Consider the following 27,960-nt stretch of genomic DNA (forward strand, 5'->3'; position numbering starts at 1 on the left):
GATTAGTTGCCATACTTGGGATTGCTGTTGCTCACTGTTGTTTCAAGCGTTGCTCACCGACTTGGTGTGAACGCTCAGACCCGTGGAAAATTACAGGGAACATTGGATAGAAGTGTTTTGTCAAAACCAAAATTGTTTTTCAGTATGTGTGCACGTGTGTGTGCGTGTGTGCGTGTGGACACTGGACATTGCTCATTGATCATTAGCTCCCCTGCCTGGCTGCCGCCGACTTTTGGACTCTTGAAAATGGAGCCAGGAAAGGTAAGTCGGCTTCTCCGTGCTCGGTTGTCACCGGAAAATGGTTTTCCTTTCAATTTGCTGTTCCTCGCAGGAGCTGACGTGCACGTTAGCGTTTGCCGTCTTTTCGGCAATGTTGGGCTCCCTTCAATTTGGATACAGCATGGGAGTCATCAACGCCCCCCAACGAGTGAGTTGAAGTCATGGTCTATTTCCTTCAAGCAGTAAAACGATTGCGTTATCGGAAAACGGGATTGAAAATGAAAGGGAATTCCCCATGTCTTGTTCGGTTGCAGCCGTAAAACGATTATCGTAAGATTCGGACTGTACACCGCGACGCTCAACCCTGCGGCTTATGCAATGATGCGGCTAATTTATGCATTTATTCTACCGGCCGCCAGGGGCGCTTAACAGTAGATTTACAAGTGAGACGCATGGAATTGTCATGATTACTGATTTGGATCACCTGTGGCACCAGCCGCTGCGGGCTACCTGCGGGTTCCCTGTCCTGTTTTAGGCCCAGTCCTGTCACTCTCCAGTTGTCAGTCCGTCAGCGAACCTCTGTTGTTACAAGCAAGCATTTTGACCCTGACTCCCGCCTGTCCCGTTTTTGCACCGTTTTTTTTCCACCTGTCCGTTCCTGATCTCCCTGTTTGTCTCCGACTCCGACCCGTTTTTGATTCGGACCACGTTTTTGCTCTTCTGTCCGGGCCACCGCTCATTTTGTGTCAGCCACTGCAGGCTCCCTGCGGGTTCTGTGTCCTTTTTAAGCTCAGTCCTGTCACTCTCCAGTTGTCAGTCCATCAGCGAACCTCTGGTGTCAAAAGGCAAGCATTTTGACCCTGACTCCCGCCTGTCCCGTTTTTACACCCGTTTTTTTCCACCTGTTCGTTCCTGATCTCCCCGTTTGTCTCTTGTATCTTGTTTCAGACTGATCTCTGATCTGTTTTTGATCCAGACCACGTTTTTGCTCTCCTGTCCTGTTGTGTTTCTCACAAGTTTTATTGGAAGAAAGAGAAAGGGTTGCGCCCACAATCCGGTGATTGCTGGAGGCGGGAAGCAGGTCGCTCTGAACGAGGAAGTGGATCTTCCGTGGCAAGCGATGGCGGTGTCGAGGAACAGAAAAGTGGGTCAGTAGCCGGGACAGGAGAGCAAAAACATGGTCGGGGTCGTAAGCGAGTGGTAAGCCAGGAAAGTAGAGTAGACGTGGTCGGGGACAAAAGAGGTCGAAAGCTGGCGAACAGACAGGAGCAAAAAACAGGTGGGAGTCAGGGTCGAAAAAGGCCTAATGTTAACTGAGGTTCGCAGACGGACTGACAAAAGGGGACGGATAGGAGTGGGTTTAAATAGGGACCAGGGAGCCAATCAGAGTCCGAGGCAGATGGCGCCAAAGGAGCGGGTACAGGTGATTCACATCGGTAATCATGACACTGTCGGCATTATCGTGTGTTTTGGAGTAAATATTCGATTCTATAGAAGACATTTTCGCGGGTAGTCACGGCCAGGGGACGTAATGGTGAGTTACCCCGGCCTTCTAGTTTTTGGGTATCTTGTTTCAGACTGATTGTAATGAGTATATTTTAAAATTGTCATCTTTTTTGAATCCCGATAGTTTAAGCTTTCCAATGATATGTGTTATGACATATTTTAAAAGGTTAAAAGTTAAGGGATTAAGGTACCGCATATTATGAAAACTATTTCTGTGTACCCCCTTTCTCTGTAAAGATCTCATGTTTCAATGTGGGACATGCGGCTTATAGTCGGGTGCGGCTTATGCAAGTACAAAATGTTTTTTCCTTGAAAAATGTACTGGTTTGGGCTTTTAATCTGGTGCGCCTTATACTCCGAATTTTACAGTATGTACCAATTATCAGATGCAATTATGTTGTTCAGTTCGACCATTCACCTAGGTCAAATGATGCTTTCCCCTCTTACTTTAGCAGTCAACTGTATAAAATGTGTTATGTGTCTCTATATAACATGCTAACTCTATATAACATGCTAAAGTGGGCATTTGCACGTCACACTGGGTATTTGTATATTGTATTCTTTTGGCTTTATTATTGTATTGTTCTCAGCTCAGGGATGCTGCTGGAAATGTGAATTTCCCTTAGGGGGTGAATAAAGTATCTATCCATCTATCTATCTATCTATATTCCTTACGCTACACAGAACAAAGTTAGCAAAATATCGCAATCAACTTCACAACAGCCTAACCTAAATGGGAAATATTCGTGCAAATATTATGTATTTGGGTGTCCCTATTGTGGTCCCGTAAGGACATCTAATTGTCAGGACCAGAAAGGAAACAGGACCCAATTGCGTTATGTTTCTCACAAGTTTTATTGGAGGGAAGAGAAAGGGCTGCGCCCACGATCCGGTGTTCGCTGGACGCGGTAAGCAAGTCGCTCTTGTACTCGGATGGTGCTCCGAACGCGGAAGTGGATCTTCCGTAGCGATCGATGCCGGTGTCAGGGACGGAAAACGGGTCGGTAGCTGTGACTGGGAGAGCAAGGCGTGGTCGGAGTCGGAAGTGAGTCAGAAGCCAGAACGGGAGAGTAGACGTAGTCAGGGACAAAAGAGGTCGTAAGCCGGGACGCGAGAGCAGACGTGGTCAGAATCAAAACAGGTCGTAGCCGTAGACAGACGGGAGCAAAAACGGGACAGTTTGGAGTCAGGGTCGAAAAAGGCTTGCCTGGTATACACTGAGGTTCACAGACGGACTGGCGACAGGAGACAGACAGGACTGGGTTCAAATAGTGACAGGGAACCAATCAGAGCGGGCACAGCTGTCATTGTCATTGTGATTTTCTATGAGAATTGATTTCTTACTGGCATTAAAATTCAATGACATGATAACCGTCTTTCAATCCATGATCAATTCTTCCAAAACTCAAATTTGTTGGTAATTTAATTATGTTAATTGCTCGGTTCCCTTATAAAAGGCAAGGGTTTTAATGGTTGACTGAAGCTTTTTTTTAACCACATTTCCAATCAAATCACATCAATTATTCGTAAAGCTCTATTCAATAAATAATTGCTAAAATAATTGAACATTTGCCACTGAAAGTGCTTTGTAAAAACATGCAGTGTACAATAATAAAATACAAATCCTCACCCAATAACTCAGAACACCTAATGTATAGACAAATACAACAGTTAAAATACAATACAAACTAATTAAATGATTCTACAAATAAAGTTATGAATTTAATACAATTATTGCAAGGCACAGACTAACCATGTAGGGAAATGGACCTAAAAGAAGCTCATCCACACTGACAGGGATGGCAACAGATGGCCACAGGAAGGATTTTCAGCCATCGAACCACACCATACCAGTATTGGTAAAAGCAAATTAACATCAAACCGAAAAGCACAGAGAGCCAATACAGGGATTTTAAATTGGTGTAATATGATCCCCCCCCCTGCCCTCCTGAATTTTGCAGTAGTTGCAAAATGGCTATAATATTTTTGGGAAGACCGGCGAGCAGGGAATTACAATAATCTAAATGAGTGGATATAAACGCATGAATCATCACCTTAGTGTGTCATGAACCAGAACAGGATCAGGACCCAAATGCGTTATGTTTCTCACACAAGCCTTTTATTTTACGGGAAATGGGGAGTCATGCACGTTAGGCAGCAAACTGTCTTTGAATGATAGGAAGCCAGAGGCCGAAGAGATCGATACCAATTGCCCGAGCAGATATCGGACAGATGGGGTCGATACCGGACAGGATGGGACAGACAGGATTAACATCAGAACAGGTAATCGAAAATAAACAGGACAAACTAGACGGGAACAAAACTGGAAAAGGATATTAAACAACGGGACAGACAGGATTGATATCAAAACAGGATATCGAAATTAAACAGGACAAACTAGACGGGAACAAAACTGAAAACCGATATTAAACAGGACAAAAATAAACGGGAACAATACCGGACAGGAAATACCAACAGGAAACAGGACCGAGTCAGAACCAACGTCTTGCGGGGCAGAGGTTCGTTGACGGACTGACAAAGGAAGAGTGAGAGCACTGAACTTAAATAGACGGAAAGCCGATATGTCAACGAGCCGCAGCTGGCGCCACACAGGCGGGGCCAATTGGTCGCCATGGCAACCGTGACACAGTGATTGCCTGAGAAAGAAAAGGGCGGAATCTGTCTGTATTCTTCAAGTGATAAAACCCAATTTTGTGGAATAAAAATCAGCCCTGAGTCAAAAATAACACCCACATTTGAATGCAATGTGAAAGTTTAAAGTAGTGATTATTACTTAGTAGTAACGTAATAATAACATAATAGTAATATGCTAAGTGTTATTTGAATGCATCTCAAACTGGTAGCCTTTCTTGCTAATCAGTAACAAAAACATTAGCATTTAGCTTCAAAAATGCTGGTGACCCTCATTCAAAGATCTCGAACACGAGTGACATCTTTTTCCTGGCAGGTGATCGAGAGGCACTACGGGCGCTCGCTGGGGGTGTGGCCCCAGGAAGCCGACGAAATTTCAGCCAATGGCAGCCTTGCGTCCGAGAGGGCGCAGGAGCCGGTCCATCCGGACGTGACCATGTATTGGTCACTTTCGGTAGCCATCTTCTCAGTCGGTGGCGTGGTGTCCTCCTTCCTGGTGGGGTATGTGGGGGACCTGAGAGGCAGGTGAGAATGCAACAGAGGTACCTACTGGTCAGAACCATGGAGAACCCACGGGTCATCATTTTGCAATGAAGAAAAGCGTTCTTGGATTCTCTTTGGTCAAGTCTCTTCTTAGGAACAAGAACTTTTCTGAAGTAATTTGTCATGAACAATAAATTTGCTAAAGTATCTTTTCTGGTATAAGAGAACCAAAACCACTTGTTGGAAACAATAACCTCAGTCAAATCAGGAACAGGAACGTTGCCAAAATCTCTTGTGATGGATACAAACTTTGCCATAATCACTCGTCAGGAACAACAACTTTGTCAAAGCCATGTGTCAGAAAACGAGAACAAGGTCTGTACTGTCACAGGCCAAAAACGGAGACAGGACCAAGTAGCGTTCGTTTACTCAGTTTTATCGATAATGAGGGAGAGCAGTGTTTGCTTCTACGGACACGGGTAGCAGATGGCAGGAACGCGGAAGTGGCACTTCCGAGTCGAGCGAGGATAATCGTAGGCAGCAGGGATACTGGTCGATAGCCTGGACGGGAGAGCAAGGGCGGTATCGAGTCCAGAAAAGAGGTCGGCAACAGGTATCAGGCAGAAAACAGGGCAAAACAGGTCGATGGTTCGGATGGAAGAGCAGGGCAGAAACGGGTCCAGAAACAAGTCGGCAACAGGTATCAGGCAGGAGAAAACAGGGCAGGAAAATGTTGGAAGGTATGGAGCTTGCCTGGCTGGGAGCATAGGTTCGCAAACGGTCTGACAGCTTTCTCTTGGAAGCCAGGGGTTTAAAAACAATCTTTGAACCAATCAGTTTTCAGGGCTGTTGGCGCCAATTGGGCAGTCACAGCTGCCTTGAATCAGAAATCATGACATGTACGGGTGCTTGAAAGTCTTGAAGATACTTTAATTTTAATGTTGTTTGAAAATTCTTGAAATTTGGGTGAAGTGTATTAAATGCGTGAAATTGTTGCCATGTTTCGCAAGTCTGCTTAAAAATGACGCAGACACTTCTCTCTGGCGGCTTCACTCAGCCATCACATTTCTACTTTCCTTCATTTTCCTCATTCTGAGGACTGAGTTTTTCCTTGCCCTCATGTTGGTTTCAGATCAGGGGATGGTGTAATGGTAGTTTGTGCAGCCCTTTGAGATTTCTCGTGACAAAGAGCTATACACTTAAACATGACTTGACTTTAAAAGGAAATAGTGTTAATATAAGAGTCCAAGTAGCAAGGGACACATCTCTATAACTTCTGAAAAACACGTGGAATGGATATAGTCATTTGTCGGAAACAAGAACTTTGTATAACTCGGGAACACCATTTTTTATCAAGAAAAAAAACACAGGAATAAAAGCTTTCTTAAGATATTTGTCATGTTGAACGACTATTTAATGGTATCAGGGATAAGACCTATGCCAAAAAGGAACAAAACCTTCCAAAGTCGGTACACAGGAACAAAAACTTTGTAGGAGCACCCAGTGAGAAACACCAAATTTTATCAGGAAGAGCAACTTTGCTACAATAAACCAGGAACTGTCATTAACTGGAACAAGATCAGGATCCAAATGCGTTACGGGAAATGGAGAGTCGGGCACGTTAGGCAGTACCACTGGCGTGGAAAGACAGGAAGCCAGAGGTCGACGAGATCGATACCAATTGCCCGAGCAGATATCGGACAGATGGGGTCGATACCGGACAGGACGGGACAGACAGGATTGATATCAAAACAGGATATCGAAATTAAACAGGACAAACTAGACGGGAATGAAACTGGAAACCGATATTAAACAGGACAAAAATAAACAGGAACAATACCGGACAGGAAATACCAACAGGAAACAGGACCGAGTCAAAACCCACGTCTTGCGTGGCAGAGGTTCGTTGACGTACTGACAAAGGAAGAGTGAGAGCATTGAGCTTAAATAGACAGAAAGCCAATCCGTCAACGAGCTGCGGCTGGCGCCACACGGGCGGGGCAATTTGCCTGAGAAAGAAGAGGGCGGACTCTGTCTGTGTTCTTCAGGTGATAAGACCCAATTTTAGTTATATTTGTGGAATAAAAATCGGCCCTGAGTCAAAAATAACACCCACATTTTAAACGCGATGTGAAAGTTTTGAGTAATGATTATTACTTAGTAGTAACGTAATAATAACATAATAGTAATAAGTTTTATTTTAATGCATCTCAAACTGGTAGCCTTTCTTGCTAATCAGTAACAAAAACATTAGCATTTAGCTTAAAAAATGCTGGTGACCCTCATTCAGGGGACAGGAACGAAAACTGGAGATAATGATAAACAGGACAAAAACAGACGGGAACGATACCGGACATGAAACGCAGGCAGGAAATCGGTCTCTTCCGTTACTTTGTAACCTGCACTCACTGCTTCCTCATGCCAAATCACAAGGAACCAGTCGTCGCGTCAAAAACTACGTTCTGCGGGGCTGAGGTTCGTTGACGGACTGACCAGGGTGAGTGAGAGCACTGAGCTTAAATAGAAGAGGAACCAATCTGTCAACGAGACACAGCTGGCGCCAATTGGGCGCCATGGCAACCGTGACAGGAATAAAAGCTATGGAAATACATGTGTCATGTTCAAGGACTATGCAACGGTATCAGTGATAAGACCTGCGCAATTAAAGGAAGAAAAGCTTCCAAAGTCGGTATCCAGGAACAAGAACCTCCTAATATGTTGCAAAATTCACCCAAAGAAGTTATTAAAACGGGGGTGTCAAACAGGTGGCCCGCGGGCCGAATCAGGCCCCTAAGGGATTTAATCCGGCCCACGAGACAGCGCTCAGGGAAGCGCAAGAGAAAAACGAGCTGCACGTTGAAATATGTCCACTTGATGTTGCCAAAGCCAAATGCGTCTCACAAACGGTGTACTTGTTTCTCTCTCTCTCTCTCTCTCTCTCTCTCTCTCTCTCTCTCTCTCTCTCTCTCTCTCTCTCTCTCTTGTGTGCTTTTCCCTCTCTCTCAGTCTCTCTCTCTCTCTCTCTTGTTTGCCCACTTTTCTCTCTCTCTCTCTCTCTCTCTCTCTCTCTCTCTCTCTTGTGTGCTTTTCCCTCTCTCTCAGTCTCTCTCTCTCTCTCTCTTGTTTGCCCACTTTTCTCTCTCTCTCTCTGTCTCTTTTTCTTGCTTTTCTCTCTCTTTTTTGGTTTTCTCTCTTTCTCTCTCTTGCTTTCTTTTCTCTCTCTCTCTTGCCTTTATCTCTCTTTTGCTTTTCTCCCTCTCTCTTTCTCTCACGTTTTTTGCTTTCTCGCTCTCTCTCACTCACTTGCTTTTCTCTCTCTCTATTGTTCTTTTTCTCTCTCTCTTGCTTACTTCTGTCTCTCTCTGTTGCTTACTTCTCTCTCTCTCTTTCTTGGTTTTCTTTCTCTCTTGCGCTTTTTGCTTTTTCTCTCTTTCTCTCTATCGCTCTCGCTTTCCTCTCTCTCTCTCTTGCTCACTCTTGCTTGTCTCTCTCTCTGTCGCTTTTTACTCTCTCTCTCTCTTGCTTTTACCTATCTCTCTCTCTTCCTCTCTTGCTTTCCCCTTCTCTCACTCTTCTTCTTTATTCAGTTCTCCTACTTTCTTTCTCTCCTTTTCTCTTTCCCGATGTATTTTTCTCCCTTTCTCTCTTTAATGTGCTCTCTCTCTCTCTCTCTCACTCTCTCTCTCTTTCTCTCTCTCTCTCTCGCTTTTCTCTCTCTCTCTCTATCTATCTATATCGTTTTTTTCTCTCTCTTGCTTTTCTTTCTCTCTTGCGCTTTTTGCTTTCTCTCTATCGCTCTCGCTTTCCTCTCTCCCTCTCTCTCTCTCTCTCTCTTTTGCTCACTCTCGCTTGTCTCTCTCTCTGTCGCTTTTTACTCTCTCTCTCTTGCTTTTACCTCTCTCTCTCTCTCTTCCTCTCTTGCCTTTCCCTTCTCTCACTCTATCTTTTACCTCTCTCTCTCTCTTCCTCTCTTGCTTTTCCCTTCTCTCACTCTTCTTCTTTATTTAGCCCCCGAAAGAATGTATCATGTGGCCCTCGAGTTAAAATGAGTTTTAGTATTAAAAAAATCAGTGTCAGGAGCAGGGACTTAGCCTCAATATGCGATTGTGTGGCAGGGTGAAGGGCATGCTGGCGATCAACGTGTTGGCGGTGGCCGGAAGCCTCCTGATGGGACTTTGCAAGATGTGGCGGCCTCACATTATGGTCATTGCCGGCCGAGCTATTATGGGCTTTTACTGCGGTAAGCTAGCACTCTTATCACCTCCATTTTGAGGAACATTACGGACAAAATAGAATAGAATAGAATATACCTTTATTGTCATTGTTACAACATAAGATATATTGTGACAACGAAATTGGACGTGGCAGTTCCACATTTTACAGTGAGGATAAGGAAAACAAAGAGATAAAGGAACAAAGAAGATGTTTGTACTGTCCTTGTTGTATAGGCTTTGTTTTCCTCCGGAGGGGGGTGCATGAGGGGGTGAGGGACAGACAGAGATGGCCGGATCCAACCAGATGTTATATCTTACTGTACACACGGTCCAGTGTTCTTTTCCCTAATTGCTCAGTCCACGTATTGAATAGATTTGGGAAGTACAGTCCTTAAACATGCCCGATTAAAGTCCCCGGCGACGATAAAAGCTCCGTCGGGGTGTGCAAGCTGCTGTTTATTGATACCAGCGGGCAGGAGATTTAGCGCTATGCTAACGTTAGTATCCGGTGGAACGTTAGCATCCGGTGGAACGTAAACAGCAAGCACAATGACCACAGTTAGCTCTCTCGGTAGATAGAAGGGTCTACATGATAATGCTAGAAACTCTATATCGGGTGAGCAGTGTGTGTCAATGATTCGGCTGTTATTGTAGCGCATAGTCCCACACCCCTGTTTTTACCGGAGTCTCCGTCTGTTTCGTGCCGGTGAAGCGTGCGTCCTGCTAGTTGGACTGCGGCATCAGGGAAGCCAAGACTCCGTGGTGACAAAAATACTCCAATTTCGGACGAAGCTGTTGGTGGCGATCCGCAGCTCAAATTCACTCATTTTGTGGACGATGGATCTGCCGTTGGTCAGGAACATGCTTGGGAGCGCTGGTCTGTGTGGTCGCCTTCTTAGCCCAGGCCCGACTGGCAGCCTTTTTCTTTTGCTCGTTGTCGGCAGGCAGATCACCCAGGGAGATCCGGGGGTCTCTGTATATCCCTCGGGATGTTGTGGATGTTATTGTAGTTGCGAAAAGAGTCGAAGGGAAAATATGAGGGATAAAAGAACACTGAAAAACAAAAGACGAACTGGACCCCGTGAAGCCGCTGCACTCGCGCCATCAAAAACGACATTTGTTAGAATAGCGTGATGAAATCCTTTATTAAGGCTTTGTCATGATTCGTGATGTTGATCACCCGTGCCCGCTCCTTTGCCGCCAACTGCCTTATATTCTGATTGGCTCCCTGTCCCTATACAAACCCACCCCTTGCTCCTGTCTGTCCCCCGGCTTCGACCCGTTTTTGATCCTGATCACGTCTACTCTCCTGTCCCGGCTTTTGACCTTTTTTTGTCCTCGACCACCTCTACTCTCCTTTCCTGGCTTACAACTCGCTTACGACCCTGACCACGTTTTTGCTCTCCTGTCCCGGCTACGTTCCCGACACCGCCATCGCTCACCACTGAAGTACCACTTTTGCCTTCGGAGCGACCTGCTTCCCGCGCCCAGCGATCACCGGATCGTGGGTGCAACCCATTCCTTTCTTCCAATAAAACTGTGAGAAACGTAACGCAAGTGGGTCCTGTCTCTGTTCTGGTCTTGACAGGCTGGGAGATGAATCAAGATTATTTGATTGATTCTTCAAAAGGCGCTAGTGATGTGGATGCCATGTTATTTATAAAAAAAGGGGCCAGCTGTTTTTAATTCATTTTCAATTTAGTGCTCTGATTTTTATGGAACCACCATTTTATTGCTCATAATCATCGTGGAGATAAAGTAGAGTAGAATATCATTGTCTTTATTGTCATTGATTATAACATAGTCTACACTCTTTAAATCAAGTAGACAATATCTATCTATCTATCTATCTGTCTATCTATCTATCTATCTATCTATCTATCTATGTCATAAACCGGAACAGGAGGAGAACCCAAATGCGTGACGTTTCTCACACAATAATTTTATTTTACGGGAAATGGGGAGTCATGCACATTAAGCAGCAGTCTGGTGTGGAATGACAGGAAGCCAAAGGCAGATGAGATCAATACCAATTGCCTGAGCAGATATCGGACAGATGGGGTCAATACGGGACAGGACGGGGCAGAAGGGATTGATATCAAAGCAGGATATCGAAATTAAACAGGAAAAACTAGACGGGAACAAAAACTGGAGATAATAATAAACAGGACAAAAATGGAAACCGATATCAAACGGGACAAACAAACGGGAACAATACCGGACAGGAAATACCAACAGGAAACAGGACCGAGTCAGAACCCACGTCTTGTGGGGCAGTGGTTCTTTGACTGACTGACAAAGGAAGAGTGAGAGCACTGAGCTTAAATAGACAGGAAGCCAATCTGTCAATGAGCCGCAGCTGGCAACACACGGGCGGGGCCAATTGGGCGCCATGGCAACCATGACAGAAGACTTCACATTTTTTGAAACACCCTGTATATACAGTGACCTGTAGCATCAGCAAGAGAGTAAGGAGTCCGTAATAATGTCGTGGGCTCTGCTGCGGTAGCGCATGCCAGTAAAGTCGTCCAGACTGGGCAGAGAGCAGCCCATGATTTTCTGGGCTGTTGTTGACTCTGTAAGGTTGTTTTATCTGCCTCCGTGCACCCAGCATACCACACCGTGATGCTACAATAGTAATAGAATTCTATATAAGCCCATGATTAGATCACACGATACCATTTTGTTTCATAGTCACACACTTTGTGTATTTGTGTTTCCAGGCTTGTCATCCGGCCTGGTCCCCATGTACATCGGCGAAATCTCACCCAAAGCTTACCGGGGGGCCCTAGGTACTTTTCACCAGCTGGCTATCGTCATTGGCATTCTCATCAGCCAGGTAAGACAGGGGACAAAGGGCCACGCCCACTCCAGTGTAGAACCCCTACCTGTGGTCTGCAGGTTATCGGCTTGGACTTTATCCTGGGCAACGACGAAACATGGCCCCTGTTGCTGGCCCTCTCGGGGGCCCCTGCCGTGTTGCAAACCCTCCTGCTGCCCATGTGCCCTGAGAGCCCACGTTACCTCTACATCCTGCTGGGAAAGGAAGAGGAGGCTGAGAAGAGTAGGTATCGGGAGGTTTTCCGTCACAAAAATAAATACCGTATTTTCCGCACTATAAGGCGCACCGGGTTATAGGGCGCACCCCCAAAAAATAGTTTTTGGTTCTATATTTTCCATACATAAGGCGCACCGGATTATAAGGCGCTACAATGGGAGCGTCGACAAAACAGTGAGATAGTTCAGTCAAACTCTTAACTCCCTTAACATTCCGAAAGCTTGCAAAGAAGCAAATACGTGTCTCAGACATGTACGGAAACAGTGTCTGTACGATGTCACCAATCACTCAAATGCATCGTTCCAAATATCATTCGGAAGGTTCAAGTCTTGGGATTCAAGAAATGCCAAACATTTTTTAGTTTCCATTTTATTTTTGCTGGCAACTGTGTGGACAGCAAAGTAAGAATTTTATTGTGCAGGGAAACGGGGTTCTTTACTTGCATATGACAATAAACACTTTGAATTGAATTTAGTTTAAAAATAGATTCATGACAGAAACATCAAGATCGTTCTAAAACAAGATACCGGGAAAATATAAAGCCGTATAGCTCACCTAAGTTCTCTTGCAGCCATCACATTCAATAAACGGACTTTAATCGGGCATGTTTATGGACTGTACTCCCAAATCCATTCAATTGTGGACTGAGCAATTCGGAAAAACACTGGACTATGTGTAATGTAAGATCAAACATCAAACATTCCGGTTGTATCCGGCAACTCTGTTTGACCCTCACCCCCCTCATCAACGCCCCGGAGGAAAACAAAGCCTACTTACAACAAAGTGAGTTAGTTCTTTGTTCCTTTGTCTCTTTGTGTCCTTATCCTCACTGTAAATGTGGAACTGGAGTCGTCCGATTTCGTTGTCACAGCATATCCCATATTGTAACAATGACAATAAAGGCATATTCTATTATATTCTATTCTATAATGATACGTAACCATGGTCTTCTTACAACCGTGAGTGTCGTAAATCCAGGAGAGTAAAATATTTACAAATACAGAATAGTAAAACATGTTTTCTCTATGCCGTAGTGCAACCCAACGTGTGATTCACATTCATCTTTTTCGGCCAATTGCAGGCTTTGTTTCGCCCCTTTGGCCTATGCGAGCCTGTAAATGATAAAAAGGATCCGTCCCCTTTACCTCCGAATAACTTTAGCCAATAGTGACTGATTCAAATGATGATTGACACATTGGCTAGGAAATGAAACGCCGGTATATGAATCCCAGCATACACCGCGGACGACTTCGCCTTCGGGGGAAAATCGAGTCGGCGGCTGCTTGCCTTAGTTGCAAGGCTTTGCGACTTAATATTGATCCATATATAAGGCGCACTGTATTATAAGGCGCATGGTCAGCTTTTGAAAAAAATAAAGGCTTTTAGGTGCGCCTTATAGTGCGGAAAATACGGTACTTAACCTCGAGTTATTGTCCATGGTTTTAGAATAAACCTCTTTAATCGGTTCGGACAAGAAGCATATCCTAAATGTCAGCTTTCATAGCTCATCTTTCCACCTCCTTTCAAAAATAAATGACTAAGATAATTGATGCCTTAATTCAAACAAATACAGTAATCCCACGGTTATCGCGGTTAATGGGGACCGAGACCACCCGCGAAAACCGAAAATCCGCGAAGTAGCGGCGCCCCTTCAAAAATGCTTAAAAAACGTATACAGGTATACGGTAAAAAATGTTCCGTGTACATTTTAATGAAAGTGAAAGAGCCACCTTCTGACAATAACAACATACTTCGAACGGCTTTTACAACAAATACACGAAACTACACACAATCAGCCATGTTTAGGTAGTACAAACAACCGCTCGCTTTTGGTATAATAAAGTCAAACTTGAGATGAAATGTGACAGAAGAGAATATACTTACGTCGCGTCGCCGAGTTCCTCCAAGATAAACAGCGCCACATAAGAAGGGGGTGAGGTGGGAGGAGTTGAAGGAGGGGGGGGTTAGTGAAGCGGTAACTCACCATGACTAAGAATTGTGTCAGGGCCTCCCCCTCCCCTTAACAATAAGAGTGTCCACACCATGTCCTCAGTTGACATAAGCTCGCGCTTGCTCAAGTCAATAAATGCTTTTATTGAGAAGGTAAGGTATATTTTTTAGACCCGCGAAGCTCTGAACCCGCAAATGTGGAACCGCGAACTAGCGAGGTTCCACTGTATGTCTTCCTGCAACAGCTTAAAAAATGTAACCCCTTGTTGACCGATATTAGGCGGCATGACGGATGGGTGGTTAGCGCGCAGCCCCATGGTGCAGGGGTTCGGGGTTCGGGGTTCAAGTCCAGCTACTGCAGCCTCTCCGTGTAGAGTTTGCATGTTCTCCCCGTGCTTGGGTTTCCTCTGTGCACTCCGGTTTCCTTCCACATTCCAAAGACATGCATGTCAGGTTAATTGGCTGGTTAAAATTGAGCGAGTGAGTTGTTTGTCTCTGTGTCCCCTGCCCACTGCCCGAAGACAGCTGGGATGGGCTCTAGCACCCCCGCAACCCTACTGAGGATAAGTGATGCAGATAATGGATGGATGACCGATCGTACTCCTTATCTAGGTCACTTGCGCGAACACCATGATTGTCTTTTATTTCCCGCTTCGTTTCAATTGACATCTATCTCCCGTTCTCTTGGAAAACACTTTAATGCAGCCATGTCCAAAGTCCGGCCCGGGGGCCATTTACAGCCCGTGGTCAAATTTTTATGGGCCCTCGGCCTCTGTTGTAAAATTAATAATATGTGGCTCGCCAGTAATGTTGAAAGCACTATAAAATCATTTGGCCACCTTGACATTGGCTTTCTGTGGGAATTTAAGCCCACCTCATTTACAACATGCGGAAATAAAAAAGAAAACTGACTGAGAGAAAATTTTAGTAGTTTTTCTTACCCAAATCCAGAAAAAAATCCTAATTTGCCAAAAGACTGTGACTGTTTTAAAAAAATGTAATTTCAAGAGGCACTGCCAGCCCAAACATGCTACAAAAACCTAATTGTAAGCGAACACTGTGAAAAGGGGAAGCAAATGGAAGCTGTTTTCACGCCACTGCTGCGCTTTTTTTATGGGACTGTTCAAAGAATGCAAGGCTGAATAGTCGGCCCTCATACATTTTCACTTTACCAAATTCGTTTTGTATTTTCCTTCGTATGGTGAGCGAGATTTTTGCTCCAAATAAATCTCGAATATCGAAATTTTTGTGTTTACAGGTAGTCATATAGGATCTACTGTACTTTTATGTGCGCCTTATAGTCGTGAAAACACGGTAAATGAATTCCTTCTTCCACCGAGACATTTTAAGAAATACCGTAAATTCCGGACTATAAGCCGCTACTTTTTTCCCTAAGTTTCAACCCTGCGGCTGTGATGTGGCCAATTTATGTAATTTTTCTAACGGCCGCCAGTGGCGCTCGAGTACAAAAGGTAAGATTTCGACTGCAACTTCTTAGCTTGTGCACAAATTAAATTAGCGCAGACATATCCTCATCATGCAATTTGCAAAAAGAAAGGCACACGACGCAACTTTCAAGCAAAACGCAGTCGAGCAAAACGCAGTCGAGCAGTCCGATATAGGACTTACTTTGCGAGCGTGTTTTTAATTAAGGGGGCGTGGGACCACGTCAATATGACAAAGTCTCTTTCCCATATTTAAGGAAAACGACTTTGATGACGCTAGTTATAAGGAGGAAGATGAGGACGGTTTACCGTGCTTACTTCAAGTACGGTATGTTTTTTTTTAACAGCTGTTTGCTGAGTTGCGAGCGTGTTACTAGTAGCGTTTTGCTACCCTTCACAGGCACGGTTTGGGATGAAAGTTACAATATTGTTATTAGAGCTTTGAAAACTCTCTCGGTGTACCGTCTTTCTTTGTTAATATGTGTAACCATGTATAATATGTATTTGTAACTGTATATTTTTGTAATGTATTTATTTTAGAAACTTATTCTGATATGTTTTGTACGAGCAAATGAGAAAGAAGGGGCAGGGCAAACACGGGCTGACGGAAAGTGGAGTAAAGGTGAGACGTGTTTGTGGATGCGGCCGACAATAGTGGATATATATTTTTCCCACCCTTACCTTTGGAAATATACACTTTTTTCCCTGGATTACTTTCAACGGGCACCTGGACTCTGCAGGTCTGCATTAAATGTTGAGTACCGGTATCATTTTCCGTTCATTTTGCCGGGTGTGTTTTATGGACTGTATCGGGTAAAAGTCAATCTTGTGTTTGTATTGCGTTTTTTTTTATGTGGGCGCATGCGGCTAATATACAGGTGCGGCTTGTGTATGTATAAAATCGGTTTTCCTCCCGATATGTAATGGGTGCGGCTCATAATCAGGTGCGCTCTATAGTCCGGAATTTACGGTAATAGTACAATTCCGCCGGCAGGTCTTTACCGGCTGAAGGGGAGGTACGATGCGTCGGACGACCTGGACGAGATGAGGAGGGAGAAGGAAGAGGCGGGCAAAGTGCCGAGAGTTTCCATCTACTCCCTGGTCAGCACACATTTACACTTTTTGTTTTTTGTTCCGTGCACAACAAGAATTTGGTTGATTTTGTCCCAAGATCTGCTCGCCGATGTACAGGCCTCAGCTGTTTGTCGCCCTCATGATGCACTTGTCGCAACAACTGTCGGGCATCAACGCGGTCAGTCCAGTTTTAGTCTTCTTTTGTAAATTGCTTTGAGAATAAGTGCTGCATTGTGTTGTTTAATTTTTCATTTTGTGAAGCAAAAGCGTAATTTTTTCACAGCAGGTTTTGAGCCAAATTCAGGTTTTGCCAAAAAGGATGGTTCACTTAGAGCAGGGGTGTCAAACTCGTTTTAGCTGGGGGCCACAAATGCTATTAGAAAATCTCACAGGGGCCGGCCTAGTGAGTTTAAGAGAAAGAGAGGGAGAAAAAGACAGAGAAAGGGAGGGAGGGAAAGAGAGCGATAAACAGATAGGTAGAACAAGGGAGACAGAGTAACAGTGAGAGAAAAACAGAGAGCAGAATAGAGATATGAATGGAGAAGGGGGAAATGAATATAGAGAGAAAAAAGGGAAACATAAAAAGAATAAGAGAAGTGAAACGACAGAAAGAAAAAGAGTCAGCAGGAGAAAAAGAGACAAAGTGAGGTGAGAGAGTGAGAGGTTGAAAAAGGGAAAGAAAGGGTGAGAAAGAAAAAGAAAAATAGAAAGAAAGAGAATCAAAGTGCAAATTATAGAGAGAAAATAGAAAGAGAGCAAGACAGAGAAAAAGAAAGAGTTAAAGAGTGAGAGAGAAATAGAGAAAAAGAGAGAGAACAGGAGAAAGAAAAAGAGAAATATATAAAAAAGAAGTGAGTCAGAGAGAAATGGAGAAATACTACCACAATTGTTTTGCAAGTGTTAACTGGCTTTGGTGACATCCGGTGGAAATATTTAAAACTACAGCTCATTTTACTGTTGCGCTTCTCTCACTGTTGTTTTGCGGGCTGGATTTAAACCATTGGCGGGCCCGATCTGGCCCGCGGGCCGCCTGTTTGACGACTGTGACTTAGAGTCTAAGGAAGACTTCATTCTAAGGGAAACTACAGGAAGGTATTTTGTCTAAGTCTTAAAGAAAACCCCTTCCTGTAGGTTTTAAGAATATGGGGTGAAAAAAATGGTGACTACAACCTGAGTGGGCACTAAATATTGTTATTTATGTAAAATAACTCTCATTAGGTAGCCAACAGCTATATATTTATTCATAGATTCAGTTATGCTGTTATCCAGTTATCCAGTTATTTATTTGTTCTTATTTTTGTTATCAATCAATAATAATACAAATCAGCAATAAAGTTAAAACATAAGAAATAAAGAAAATAACTGTTATGGTTGCCCATTGCCCTCACCTGTGCCCACTCGTTTGGCTCCAACTGCTGCTCGTTTCCTGATTGGTTCCCCTCCTATTTAAACACGACGCTTCCTTCACTCCTTGTCAGTCCGTCAGCGAACCTCCCCACATGCAAGGTAAGCACTATTTGACTCTGGCTCCCGTCTGTACTTACCTGTATCCTGCTCGTCTGTCCTGGCTTCCCGATTGTCTCCGGCTCCCTGACTTTTTCCTTCTTTCGACCACGCTCCGATCTCCTGCCCCGGCTACTCGCCCCTTTTTTGCCCACCGACCACGCTCTGATCTCCCGTCCCGGCTACTCAACTCGTTTCTGCCCATCGACCACGCTCAGATCTCCCGTCCCAACTACTCAACTCGTTTCTGCCCATCGACCACGCTCCGATCGCTCGTCCCGGCTACTCGACCCATTTTTGCCCACCGACCACGCTCCGATCTCCCGTCCCGGCTACTCAACTCGTTTCTGCCCACCGACCACGCTCCGATCGCTCGTCCCTGCTACTCAACTCATTTCCGACTTCCGGTCACGCTCCGATCCCGTCTGTCCTGTACTTACCTGTATCCTGCTCGTCTGTCCTGGCTTCTCGATTGTCTCCGGCTCCCTGACTTTTTCCTTCCTTCGACCACGCTCCGATCTCCTGCCCCGGCTACTCGCCCCTTTTTTGCCCACCGACCACGCTCTGATCTCCCGTCCCGGCTACTCAACTCGTTTCTGCCCATCGACCATGCTCAGATCTCCCGTCCCAACTACTCAACTCGTTTCTGCCCATCGACCACGCTCCGATCGCTCGTCCCGGCTACTCAACTCATTTCTGCCCATCGACCACGCTCAGATCTCTCGCCCCGGCTACTCGACCCATTTTTGCCCACCGACCACGCTCCGATCTCCCGTCCCGGCTACTCAACTCGTTTCTGCCCATCGACCACGCTCCGATCGCTCGTCCCTGCTACTCAACTCGTTTCCGACTTCCGGTCACGCTCCGATCCCGTCTGTCCTGTACTTACCTGTATCCTGCTCGTCTGTCCTGGCTTCTCGATTGTCTCCGGCTCCCTGACTTTTTCCTTCCTTCGACCACGCTCCGATCTCCTGCCCCGGCTACTCGCCCCTTTTTTGCCCACCGACCACGCTCTGATCTCCCGTCCCGGCTACTCAACTCGTTTCTGCCCATCGACCACGCTCAGATCTCCCGTCCCGGCTACTCAACTCGTTTCTGCCCATCGACCACGCTCAGATCTCCCGTCCCGGCTACTCAACTCGTTTTTGCCCATCGACCATGCTCCGATCGCTCGTCCCGGCTACTCAACTCGTTTCCGACTTCCGGTCACGCTCCGATCCCGTCTGTCCTGTACTTACCTGTATCCTGCTCGTCTGTCCTGGCTTCTCGATTGTCTCCGGCTCCCTGACTTTTTCCTTCCTTCGACCACGCTCCGATCTCCTGCCCCGGCTACTCGCCCCTTTTTTGCCCACCGACCACGCTCTGATCTCCCGTCCCGGCTACTCAACTCGTTTCTGCCCACGACCACGCTCCGATTGCTCGTCCCTGCTACTCAACTCGTTTCCGACTTCCGGTCACGCTCCGATCCCGTCTGTCCTGTACTTACCTGTATCCTGCTCGTCTGTCCTGGCTTCTCGATTGTCTCCGGCTCCCTGACTTTTTCCTTCCTTCGACCACGCTCCGATCTCCTGCCCCGGCTACTCGCCCCTTTTTTGCCCACCGACCACGCTCTGATCTCCCGTCCCGGCTACTCAACTCGTTTCTGCCCATCGACCACGCTCAGATCTCCCGTCCCAACTACTCAACTCGTTTCTGCCCATCGACCACGCTCCGATCGCTCGTCCCGGCTACTCAACTCATTTCTGCCCATCGACCACGCTCAGATCTCTCGCCCCGGCTACTCGACCCATTTTTGCCCACCGACCACGCTCCGATCTCCCGTCCCGGCTACTCAACTCGTTTCTGCCCATCGACCACGCTCCGATCGCTCGTCCCTGCTACTCAACTCGTTTCCGACTTCCGGTCACGCTCCGATCCCGTCTGTCCTGTACTTACCTGTATCCTGCTCGTCTGTCCTGGCTTCTCGATTGTCTCCGGCTCCCTGACTTTTTCCTTCCTTCGACCACGCTCCGATCTCCTGCCCCGGCTACTCGCCCCTTTTTTGCCCACCGACCACGCTCTGATCTCCCGTCCCGGCTACTCAACTCGTTTCTGCCTATCGACTACACTCCGATCTCCCGTCCCGGCTACTCAACTCGTTTCTGCCCACCAACCACGCTCCGATCGCTCGTCCCTGCTACTCAACTCATTTCTGACTTCCGGTCATGCTCCGATCCCGTCTGTCCTGTACTTACCTGTATCCTGCTCGTCTGTCCTGGCTTCTCGATTGTCTCCGTCTCCCTGACTTTTTCCTTCCTTCGACCACGCTCCGATCTCCTGCCCCGGCTACTCGCCCCTTTTTTGCCCACCGACCACGCTCTGATCTCCCGTCCCGGCTACTCAACTCGTTTCTGCCTATCGACTACACTCCGATCTCCCGCCCCAGCTACTCGCCCCGTTTTTGCACACCGACCACGCTCAGATCTGCCGTCCCCGCTACTCAACTCATTTCTGCCCATCGACCACGCTCCGATCGCTCGTCCCTGCTACTCAACTCGTTTCCGACTTCCGACCACGTTCCGATCTCGTGAGCTCCCTGCTCCTCCTGCCCAGCGATCGTCGGATTGCCGGCGCTTGCTTTCCCGTACCTGACTTCTCCGCTTCCGCGATAGTTATTTGTGAAGCGTTACGCGTTTGGGTCTACCATCAGGTTCTGAAAATAACAAAGAAGCTATCCCAATTTTTTTGTTTTACATAGAAATGGGTAAACCTTTTTCTCATTAGATATTTGTATCCATCTCTTTTTATCGTATGTAACGCTTGTCTATCCTAACATCCTTTGTTATCTTATTTTTCTAAGTATTTCATTAAATGTTTTTGCTGTTCTCAACCCGCAGATTAATATCATTAGTGGCAACTTTATTTTGAAATTATTTTTACACCGCAGTCACTGACTTTTTTTCCAATTGTTTTGTATTTTAAGATCTTTTACTACTCCACGACGATCTTCACAAATGCTGGCGTCAGTCAGCCGGTCTATGCCACCATTGGCGTCGGAGCCATCAACACCCTCTTCACTTTGGTGTCTGTGAGTCACTTTGCTTATTTGATTTAATTGGACTCGTCTATAAAACTTGCCAGAATATATTAATATATATATATAATATATACAGTGAAACCTCAGTTTTCGAACGCCTCTCAGTTCGAACAAATCGGAGTCCGACCAAAAATTTTGAGAAATTCTTGCTTCGCTGTTCAGTCAAAAAATTGGAGTTCGAACGCCAGTAATGCATGAGTGCGTACGCTAGGGTGCCATGCTGCACGGCGTACGGGTGTTTTAGCCCCTTATTATGCCTCCGAAGAAAGTCAGTGCAAGCAGCAAAGTTGCTACAGGTGAAAAAAGAAAAGTAGTGCGTACAACTATTGCATTTAAGAAATAATAGCCAAATATGAAGGAGGTGTGCGAGCGCCTTCTGCTGACCACCACAAAGGTAAGAAATCCAATTAATAATTCTTTTCTTTATCCTTTTTTTTTTAAATTTTTACACGTTCATGTTAGCGTAATCTTTCGTACGGAAGATTACGATAACATACGATTAGCCTGGATTAGCTTTAAATTTACGTTAAACATTCAAGTTAAACATTCAGGGTGTTGGAACGGAGCCCAACATTCAGGGTGTTGGGACGCAGCCCCCTTTCCAATGAACCGCTCACCACTTTTTGTGGAGACCCGGGTGCTAAATGACTTGTAAACGACCTGATTTTTTATTTTTACACGTTTATGTTAGCGTAATCTTTCGTACGGAAGATTACGATAACGCGAACGTACGATTAGCCTGGGTTAGCTTTAAGTTTACGTTAAACATTCAAGGTAAACATTCAGGGTGTTGGAACGGATTAAAATGATTTACATTATTTTTAATGGGAAAAATGATTTCGGTGATCAAACAAATCGGTTTTCCAACAGGGTTCTGGAACGGATTATGGTCGAGAACTGAGGTTTCACTGTATTTTGATAAGCTACACATTTGGTCTTGGCCTTTTAGACCCAGTGCTCTCGTTTGCTCGCGTCTCTGCGTCCTAGACGCATCATTTTTGCTGGGAACGCATCATGTTAAATCAACGTGCGTCCCCGGGACGCAACTTTTTCGACACAAAATTGTCATTATTACCTGATTACTTTTATTTTTAACAAAGATTTACCGCACTCCAAACTTTTCGTCAGGCAGATCCGTCGTACGAAAGATTACGCTAACATGAACGTGTCAAAACAAAAAAATCAGGTCGTTTACAAGTCATTTAGTACCCGGGTCTCCACAACAAGTGGTGAGCGGTTCATTGGAAAGGGGGCTCCGTTCCAACACCCTGAATGTTGGGCTCCGTTCCAACACCCTGAATGTTTACCTTGAATCTCATCTCATCAGCCGTACCGCTTATCCTCATTAGGGTCGCGGGGGGGCTGGAGCCCATCCCAGCCATCTCCGGGCAGTGGGCAGGGGACACCCTGAACTGGTTGCCAGCTAATCGCAGGGCACACAGGGACAGACAACTCATTCGCTCATTCACACCTAGGGACAATTCGGACCGGCCAATTCACCTGAAATGCATGTTTTTGGAATGTGGGAGGAAACCGGAGTGCCCGGAGGAAACCCACGCAAGCACGGGGAGAACATACAAACTCCGCACAGGAAGTCTGGAGCTGGATTTGAACCCACGACAGGTTCCCATGACATGAACTGTGCCGCACAAGCGCTAACCACTGCGCCGCCGTGCTGCCCTGTTTACCTTGAATGTTTAACGTAAACATAAAGCTAATCGTACGTTCGCGTTATCATAATCTTCCGTACGAAAGATTACGCTAACATGAACGTGTAAAAATAAAAAAATCAGGTCGTTTACAAGTCATTTAGCACCCGGGTCTCCACAAAAAGTGGTGAGCGGTTCATTGGAAAGGGGGCTCCGTTCCAACACCCTGAATGTTGGGCTCCGTTCCAACACCCTGAATGTTTACCTTGAATGTTTAACGTAAACATAAAGCTAATCGTACGTTCGCGTTATCATAATCTTCCGTACGAAAGATTACGCTAACAAGAACGTGTAAAAATAAAGAAATCAGGTCGTTTACAAGTCATTTAGCATCCGGGTCTCCACAACAAGTGGTGAGCGGTTCATTGGAAAGGGGGCTCCGTTCCAACACCCTGAATGTTGGGCTCCGTTCCAACACCCTGAATGTTTACCTTGAATGTTTAACGTAAACATAAAGCTAATCGTACGTTCGCGTTATCATAATCTTCCGTACGAAAGATTACGCTAACAAGAACGTGTAAAAATAAAAAAAACGATAAAGAAAAGAATAATGAATAGGATTTCTTACCTTTGTGGTGGTCAGCAGAAGGCGCAGGTGGACGGTGGGGAGAGGAAAATCAGTTTTTCAACCTCTTCCAAAACTTGCGGCCGTTGCTTGCTTATATCACTCACTCCCTTAGTCACATCACTAGATTTCACAGCCTCCGTATTCTTTAGTATCGTACTGATCGTAGATTTAGCCATACTGTATTCCCTAGCAAGATCACACTCGCACACCTCCTTCATATTTGGCTATTATTTCTTTCTTAAATGCAATAGTTGTACGCACTACTTTTCTTTTTTCACCTGTAGCAACTTTGCTGCTTGCACTGACTTTTTTCAGAGGCATAATAAGGGGCTAAAACACCCGTACGCCGCTCAGCATGGCACCCTAGCGTACGCACTCACGCATTACCGGCGTTCGAACTCCGATTTTTTGACCGAACAGCGAAGCAAGAATTTCTCGAAATTTTTGGTCGGACTCCGATTTGTTCGAACTGAGAGGCGTTCGAAAACCGAGGTTCCACTGTATGTAAAATATAAGGCACCATGTACAATTGTGGATCTACTGATCGGAAAGAATACCTGGTTGTTCCAGGTGGCGCTAGTGGACCGGGCCGGCAGACGCACGCTCACCTTACTGGGCCTGGGTGGCATGTGCCTTTGCGCCGTCGCCATGACGGTCGGACTCAAGTTCCAGGTGAGTCCTGATTTTCCCTGAGAAATCCATCCGAAAACCACAAGGACGTCCCTCTTCCCTCGCAGAGCGATTACACCTGGATGAGCTATGTCAGCATGTCGGCCATCTTCCTTTTCGTGGCCTTTTTCGAAATGGGGCCCGGGCCCATCCCGTGGTTTATCGTGGCCGAGCTCTTCAGCCAGGGGCCCCGGCCGGCGGCCATCGCTCTCGCCGGCTGTTGTAACTGGACCAGCAACTTTATTGTGGGAATGACCTTTCCCTACATACAGGTTAGGATGTTTGATAACAAAAGGTATAGAATAGGGGTCTTCAATCTTTTTGAAGATGAAAGCTACTTTTTTGTTGCTAATTAGCGTGAAAGTCTACCATCCTGGCGGAGCCGATCACTGTTCAGGTCGATTTTTTTTGGGTAGGTGCTAGCTTCTCTTCATGAAACAGAGAGTACTGTTTTCCATGGTTACCAGTTCCAAGAGCAGCCTCCTGATCTGAATCAGATAAAGCCCTTCGTCATCTGGCGGCTGTTTCTTTTATAGTGTGAAGCAGGGGTCAGGAACCTATGGCTCGTGAGCCATAGATGGATCTTTTCATGAGTACATATGGCTCTGAGATACAATTTTACCCTACAGTGTTCCAATTATGATAAGCTGAGAGTCATGTTTTTTTTATTTGTATAGCCCTTAATCACAATAAGTCTCGAAGGGCTGTTAACAATTTAAAAAAAGGAAGAAAAAGAACAAAAGAAGAAAAAGAAAGCTAAAAAAATGCTTTAACTCAAGAGTTAAATCAGCTTTAAAGCTTTAACTCAAAACTTAATGGGTTTTAACATTTTAGCCTGAACAGTTAATGAAAGATTAATTTTTTAACTTCTGAATTAAAGGAGTTTTAAAGCTTCAACTTGAAGGGTTAAATTAGCGTTAAAGTTTGACCCATAGTCAACATAGCTTTAACCTTTTACCTCAAGAGTTAAACCATCTTCAAAGCTTTAACTCAAAACCTACTGATTTTTAACGTTTTAGCCTATAGAGTTGATGAAAGATTAACTGTTTAACATAACGATCGGATTAGTTTTAAAGCCTTAACTAAAATAGTTAAATGAGTGTTACATTTTTAACTTGCAATCAACATAGCATTAACTCTTTACCTCAAGAGTTAAATCAGCTTGAAGCTTTAACTCAAAACGTAATGAGTTTTAACATTCTAGCCTGTACAGTAAATGAAAAAAGTTAGCTGAAGTCAGCTGAAAAAGTCAAATGAGTGTTAACGTTTTAACCCGTAGTCAACATAGCTTTAACCCGTTAGCCCAAGAGTTAAATCCGCTTTAAAGCTTTAACTCAAAACCTAATTAGTTTTAACGTTTTAGACCCTGTAGATTCAATGAAAGTATAATTGTTCAACTTAAGAATCAAATGGTTTTAAACTTTCAACTGAAAGAGTTAAATGAGCGTTAAGGTTTTAATCAGTAGTCAACGTAGCTTTAACCCTTTACCTCAAGAGTTAAATCCGCTTTAAAGATTTAACTTAAAATTAAATGAGTTTTAACGTTTTAACCTGTAGAGTTAATAAAAGATTAATTGTTTAACTTCCAAATTAAAGGATTTTTTAAGCTTCAGCTGAAAAAGTTAAATGAGTGTTGACGTTTTAACCCCAAGTCGGTGTAGCGTTAACCGCTTAGCTCAAGAGTTAAATCAGCTTTAAAGCTTTAACTCAAAACCTAATGAGTTTTAACGTTTTAGACCTGTAGATTTAATAAAAGTATAATTGTTTAACTTAAGAATCAAAGGGTTTTAAACCTTCAACTGAAAGAGTTAAATAAGCGTTAAGGTCTTAACCAGTAGTCAACGTAGCTTTAACCCTTTACCTCAAGAGATAAATCAGCTTTAAAGCTTTAACTCAAAACTTAATGAGTTTAAAATGTTTAACCTGTCGAGTTAATGAAGGTTTAATTGTTTAACTTAAAGATCAAAGGAGTTTTAACGCTTCAACTGAAAAAGTGAAATGAGCGTTAAAGTTTTAACCCGTAGTCAACGTATGTTTAAACTTTTAACTCAAGAGTTAAAGTAGCTTTAAAGCTTTAACTCGAGAGGCAAAGTAGCATCAACGTTTTAACTTATAGAGTTCATTAAAGTTTAATTGTTTGCCCCAAGAATGAAAGTAGTTTTAAAGCTTTTCGTAATATTTAAAGCAGCTTTTTGTAATATTTTTACTCCTCAGAGCTGGCTGGGCCCATACGTTTTTGTCTTGTTTGCCGCGCTGCTTTTGGGCTTCACGTCGTTCACGTACTTGCGAGTCCCCGAGACGAAAGGCAAAAGCTTCGAGGAGATCGCCGAGCTTTTCCAGAAGGCCGCGAAAAAGGAGCCAGAACATGACGTCGAAATGCAGCTGCTGAATACACCCAAGTGTGCTTGAGGGATTGTTTGGGAGTTAGCAGCATTAGCGAAGAGTGCTAATGGTTATGTGTATGGATTTGGTCAAAAACAGGGATGTCAAACTCAGTTGGGCTCTGGGAATGGATCCAGACCTTCTGCTCCCAGCGGGGCAGGATCAGTAAAAGACTGACAACCTCAAATTTTAGCTTACCATAGTTTTTCAGTATTATGCATTCAACCTACTTCATTAGCCTAACCCAACTTTTTTTTTTTAAATAAAACGCATTTTTTCACAAACAATAGAAATAATGATTTTCATGTTCGGCATTGGTTTATTTTAACAGTTGAGTGAATGCAGTTTTACTCCCAAACCAACTCATCACGCTATACATACAAACTCAAGTGGGAGCTATGAAAAAATGGTAAATGGTCTGAATTTAAGTCATTGAATACATCCCAAAGCGGTTAACAATGTGCTTAAAACTTACCCATTCACACACACACTCACACACCGATATCGGCGTCCGCCATGCATGTTTTTTCCTCCTTACCTATGCATTTTTTGGCTGATTTCACTTATTCTCCAGAGAGATTAATAGCCCGAAAAATACAGTACTAAGATGAAGAACAAAGCAAACGCCCGAATACAAAAATACAAAATTCGCTTTAATTTTTGTACTGTCTTGAAATAAATAAAAAAAGAAATAAAAATGTAAACGTTTATCAGTGCATAGGCAATAAGATGGTTCGCGCCTCGGCCGAGACATACCTAATTGGTATAATGGCGGCGCCCTCTGTTGGCTGCGGCTGCATCGACTCGCTACAACGGGTCAGGTGTATCGACTTTTCGTTCTGTGTACATTGTTACAAAGAATGACAATACAAAGGAAATTATTATTATTATTATTATTATTAAAATACATCAGATCAAATTACTAGGCTGCGCCTTTTAAAGCTGAGAGTATATCCTTCACTACCCTCTAGTGGCCAAATAGAGCATTTGTCTTGCATTTATTGTAAAACTTCCGAACTGGATCGAAATGATCTTAAAACTCACTCATTTTTTGACATACTCAAAAATATATGGCTGGTCGGAATAAATCAAGTTTCACATGCCTGGTTTAAAATGAATTAACAGGAAATACAAATGGAAAGACTTTTCAGGGAAACACAAAAAACAGGATTATTTGTTTTGAAAATGTATTTCCTGTGTTTTTGTCTACAGCAGGGGTGTCAAACTCATTTTAACTCGGGGGCCACACGATCGAACGAACGTCCTCTCGGGGCCGGACGAGTAGATTATAGAGAAAGAGAAAGAGAGAGAAAGAAATAAGAGTAAGAGGGGGTAGGAAAGAGAGAGAGAGAGAGAGAGAGAGAGAGAGAGAGAGAGAGAGAGAGAGAGAGAGAGAGAGAGAGAGAGAGAGAGAGAGAGAGAGAGAGAGAGAGAGAGAGAGAGAGAGAGAGA

General features: G+C 44.6%; 1 protein-coding gene across 1 annotated transcript; it reads left to right on the forward strand.

The window, feature by feature from the left end:
- Nucleotides 1–177: 177 nt before the first annotated feature.
- On the forward strand, nt 178–27,960 carry slc2a2 (solute carrier family 2 member 2). Its single transcript, XM_088355255.1, has 12 exons — nt 178–261; nt 332–427; nt 4,694–4,902; nt 8,976–9,100; nt 11,798–11,913; nt 11,976–12,138; nt 16,522–16,628; nt 16,699–16,779; nt 21,067–21,171; nt 24,028–24,129; nt 24,195–24,398; nt 26,341–27,960. The coding sequence occupies exons 1-12, from the start codon at nt 247–249 to the stop codon at nt 26,533–26,535; spliced, it is 1,518 nt and encodes a 505-aa protein (XP_088211381.1). The 5' UTR covers nt 178–246; the 3' UTR covers nt 26,536–27,960.

Source organism: Urocampus carinirostris, chromosome 15 (genome assembly GCF_059441175.1).
Source record: "Urocampus carinirostris isolate Australia breed hairy pipefish chromosome 15, RoL_Ucar_1.0, whole genome shotgun sequence".
Classification (NCBI taxonomy): domain Eukaryota; kingdom Metazoa; phylum Chordata; class Actinopteri; order Syngnathiformes; family Syngnathidae; genus Urocampus; species Urocampus carinirostris.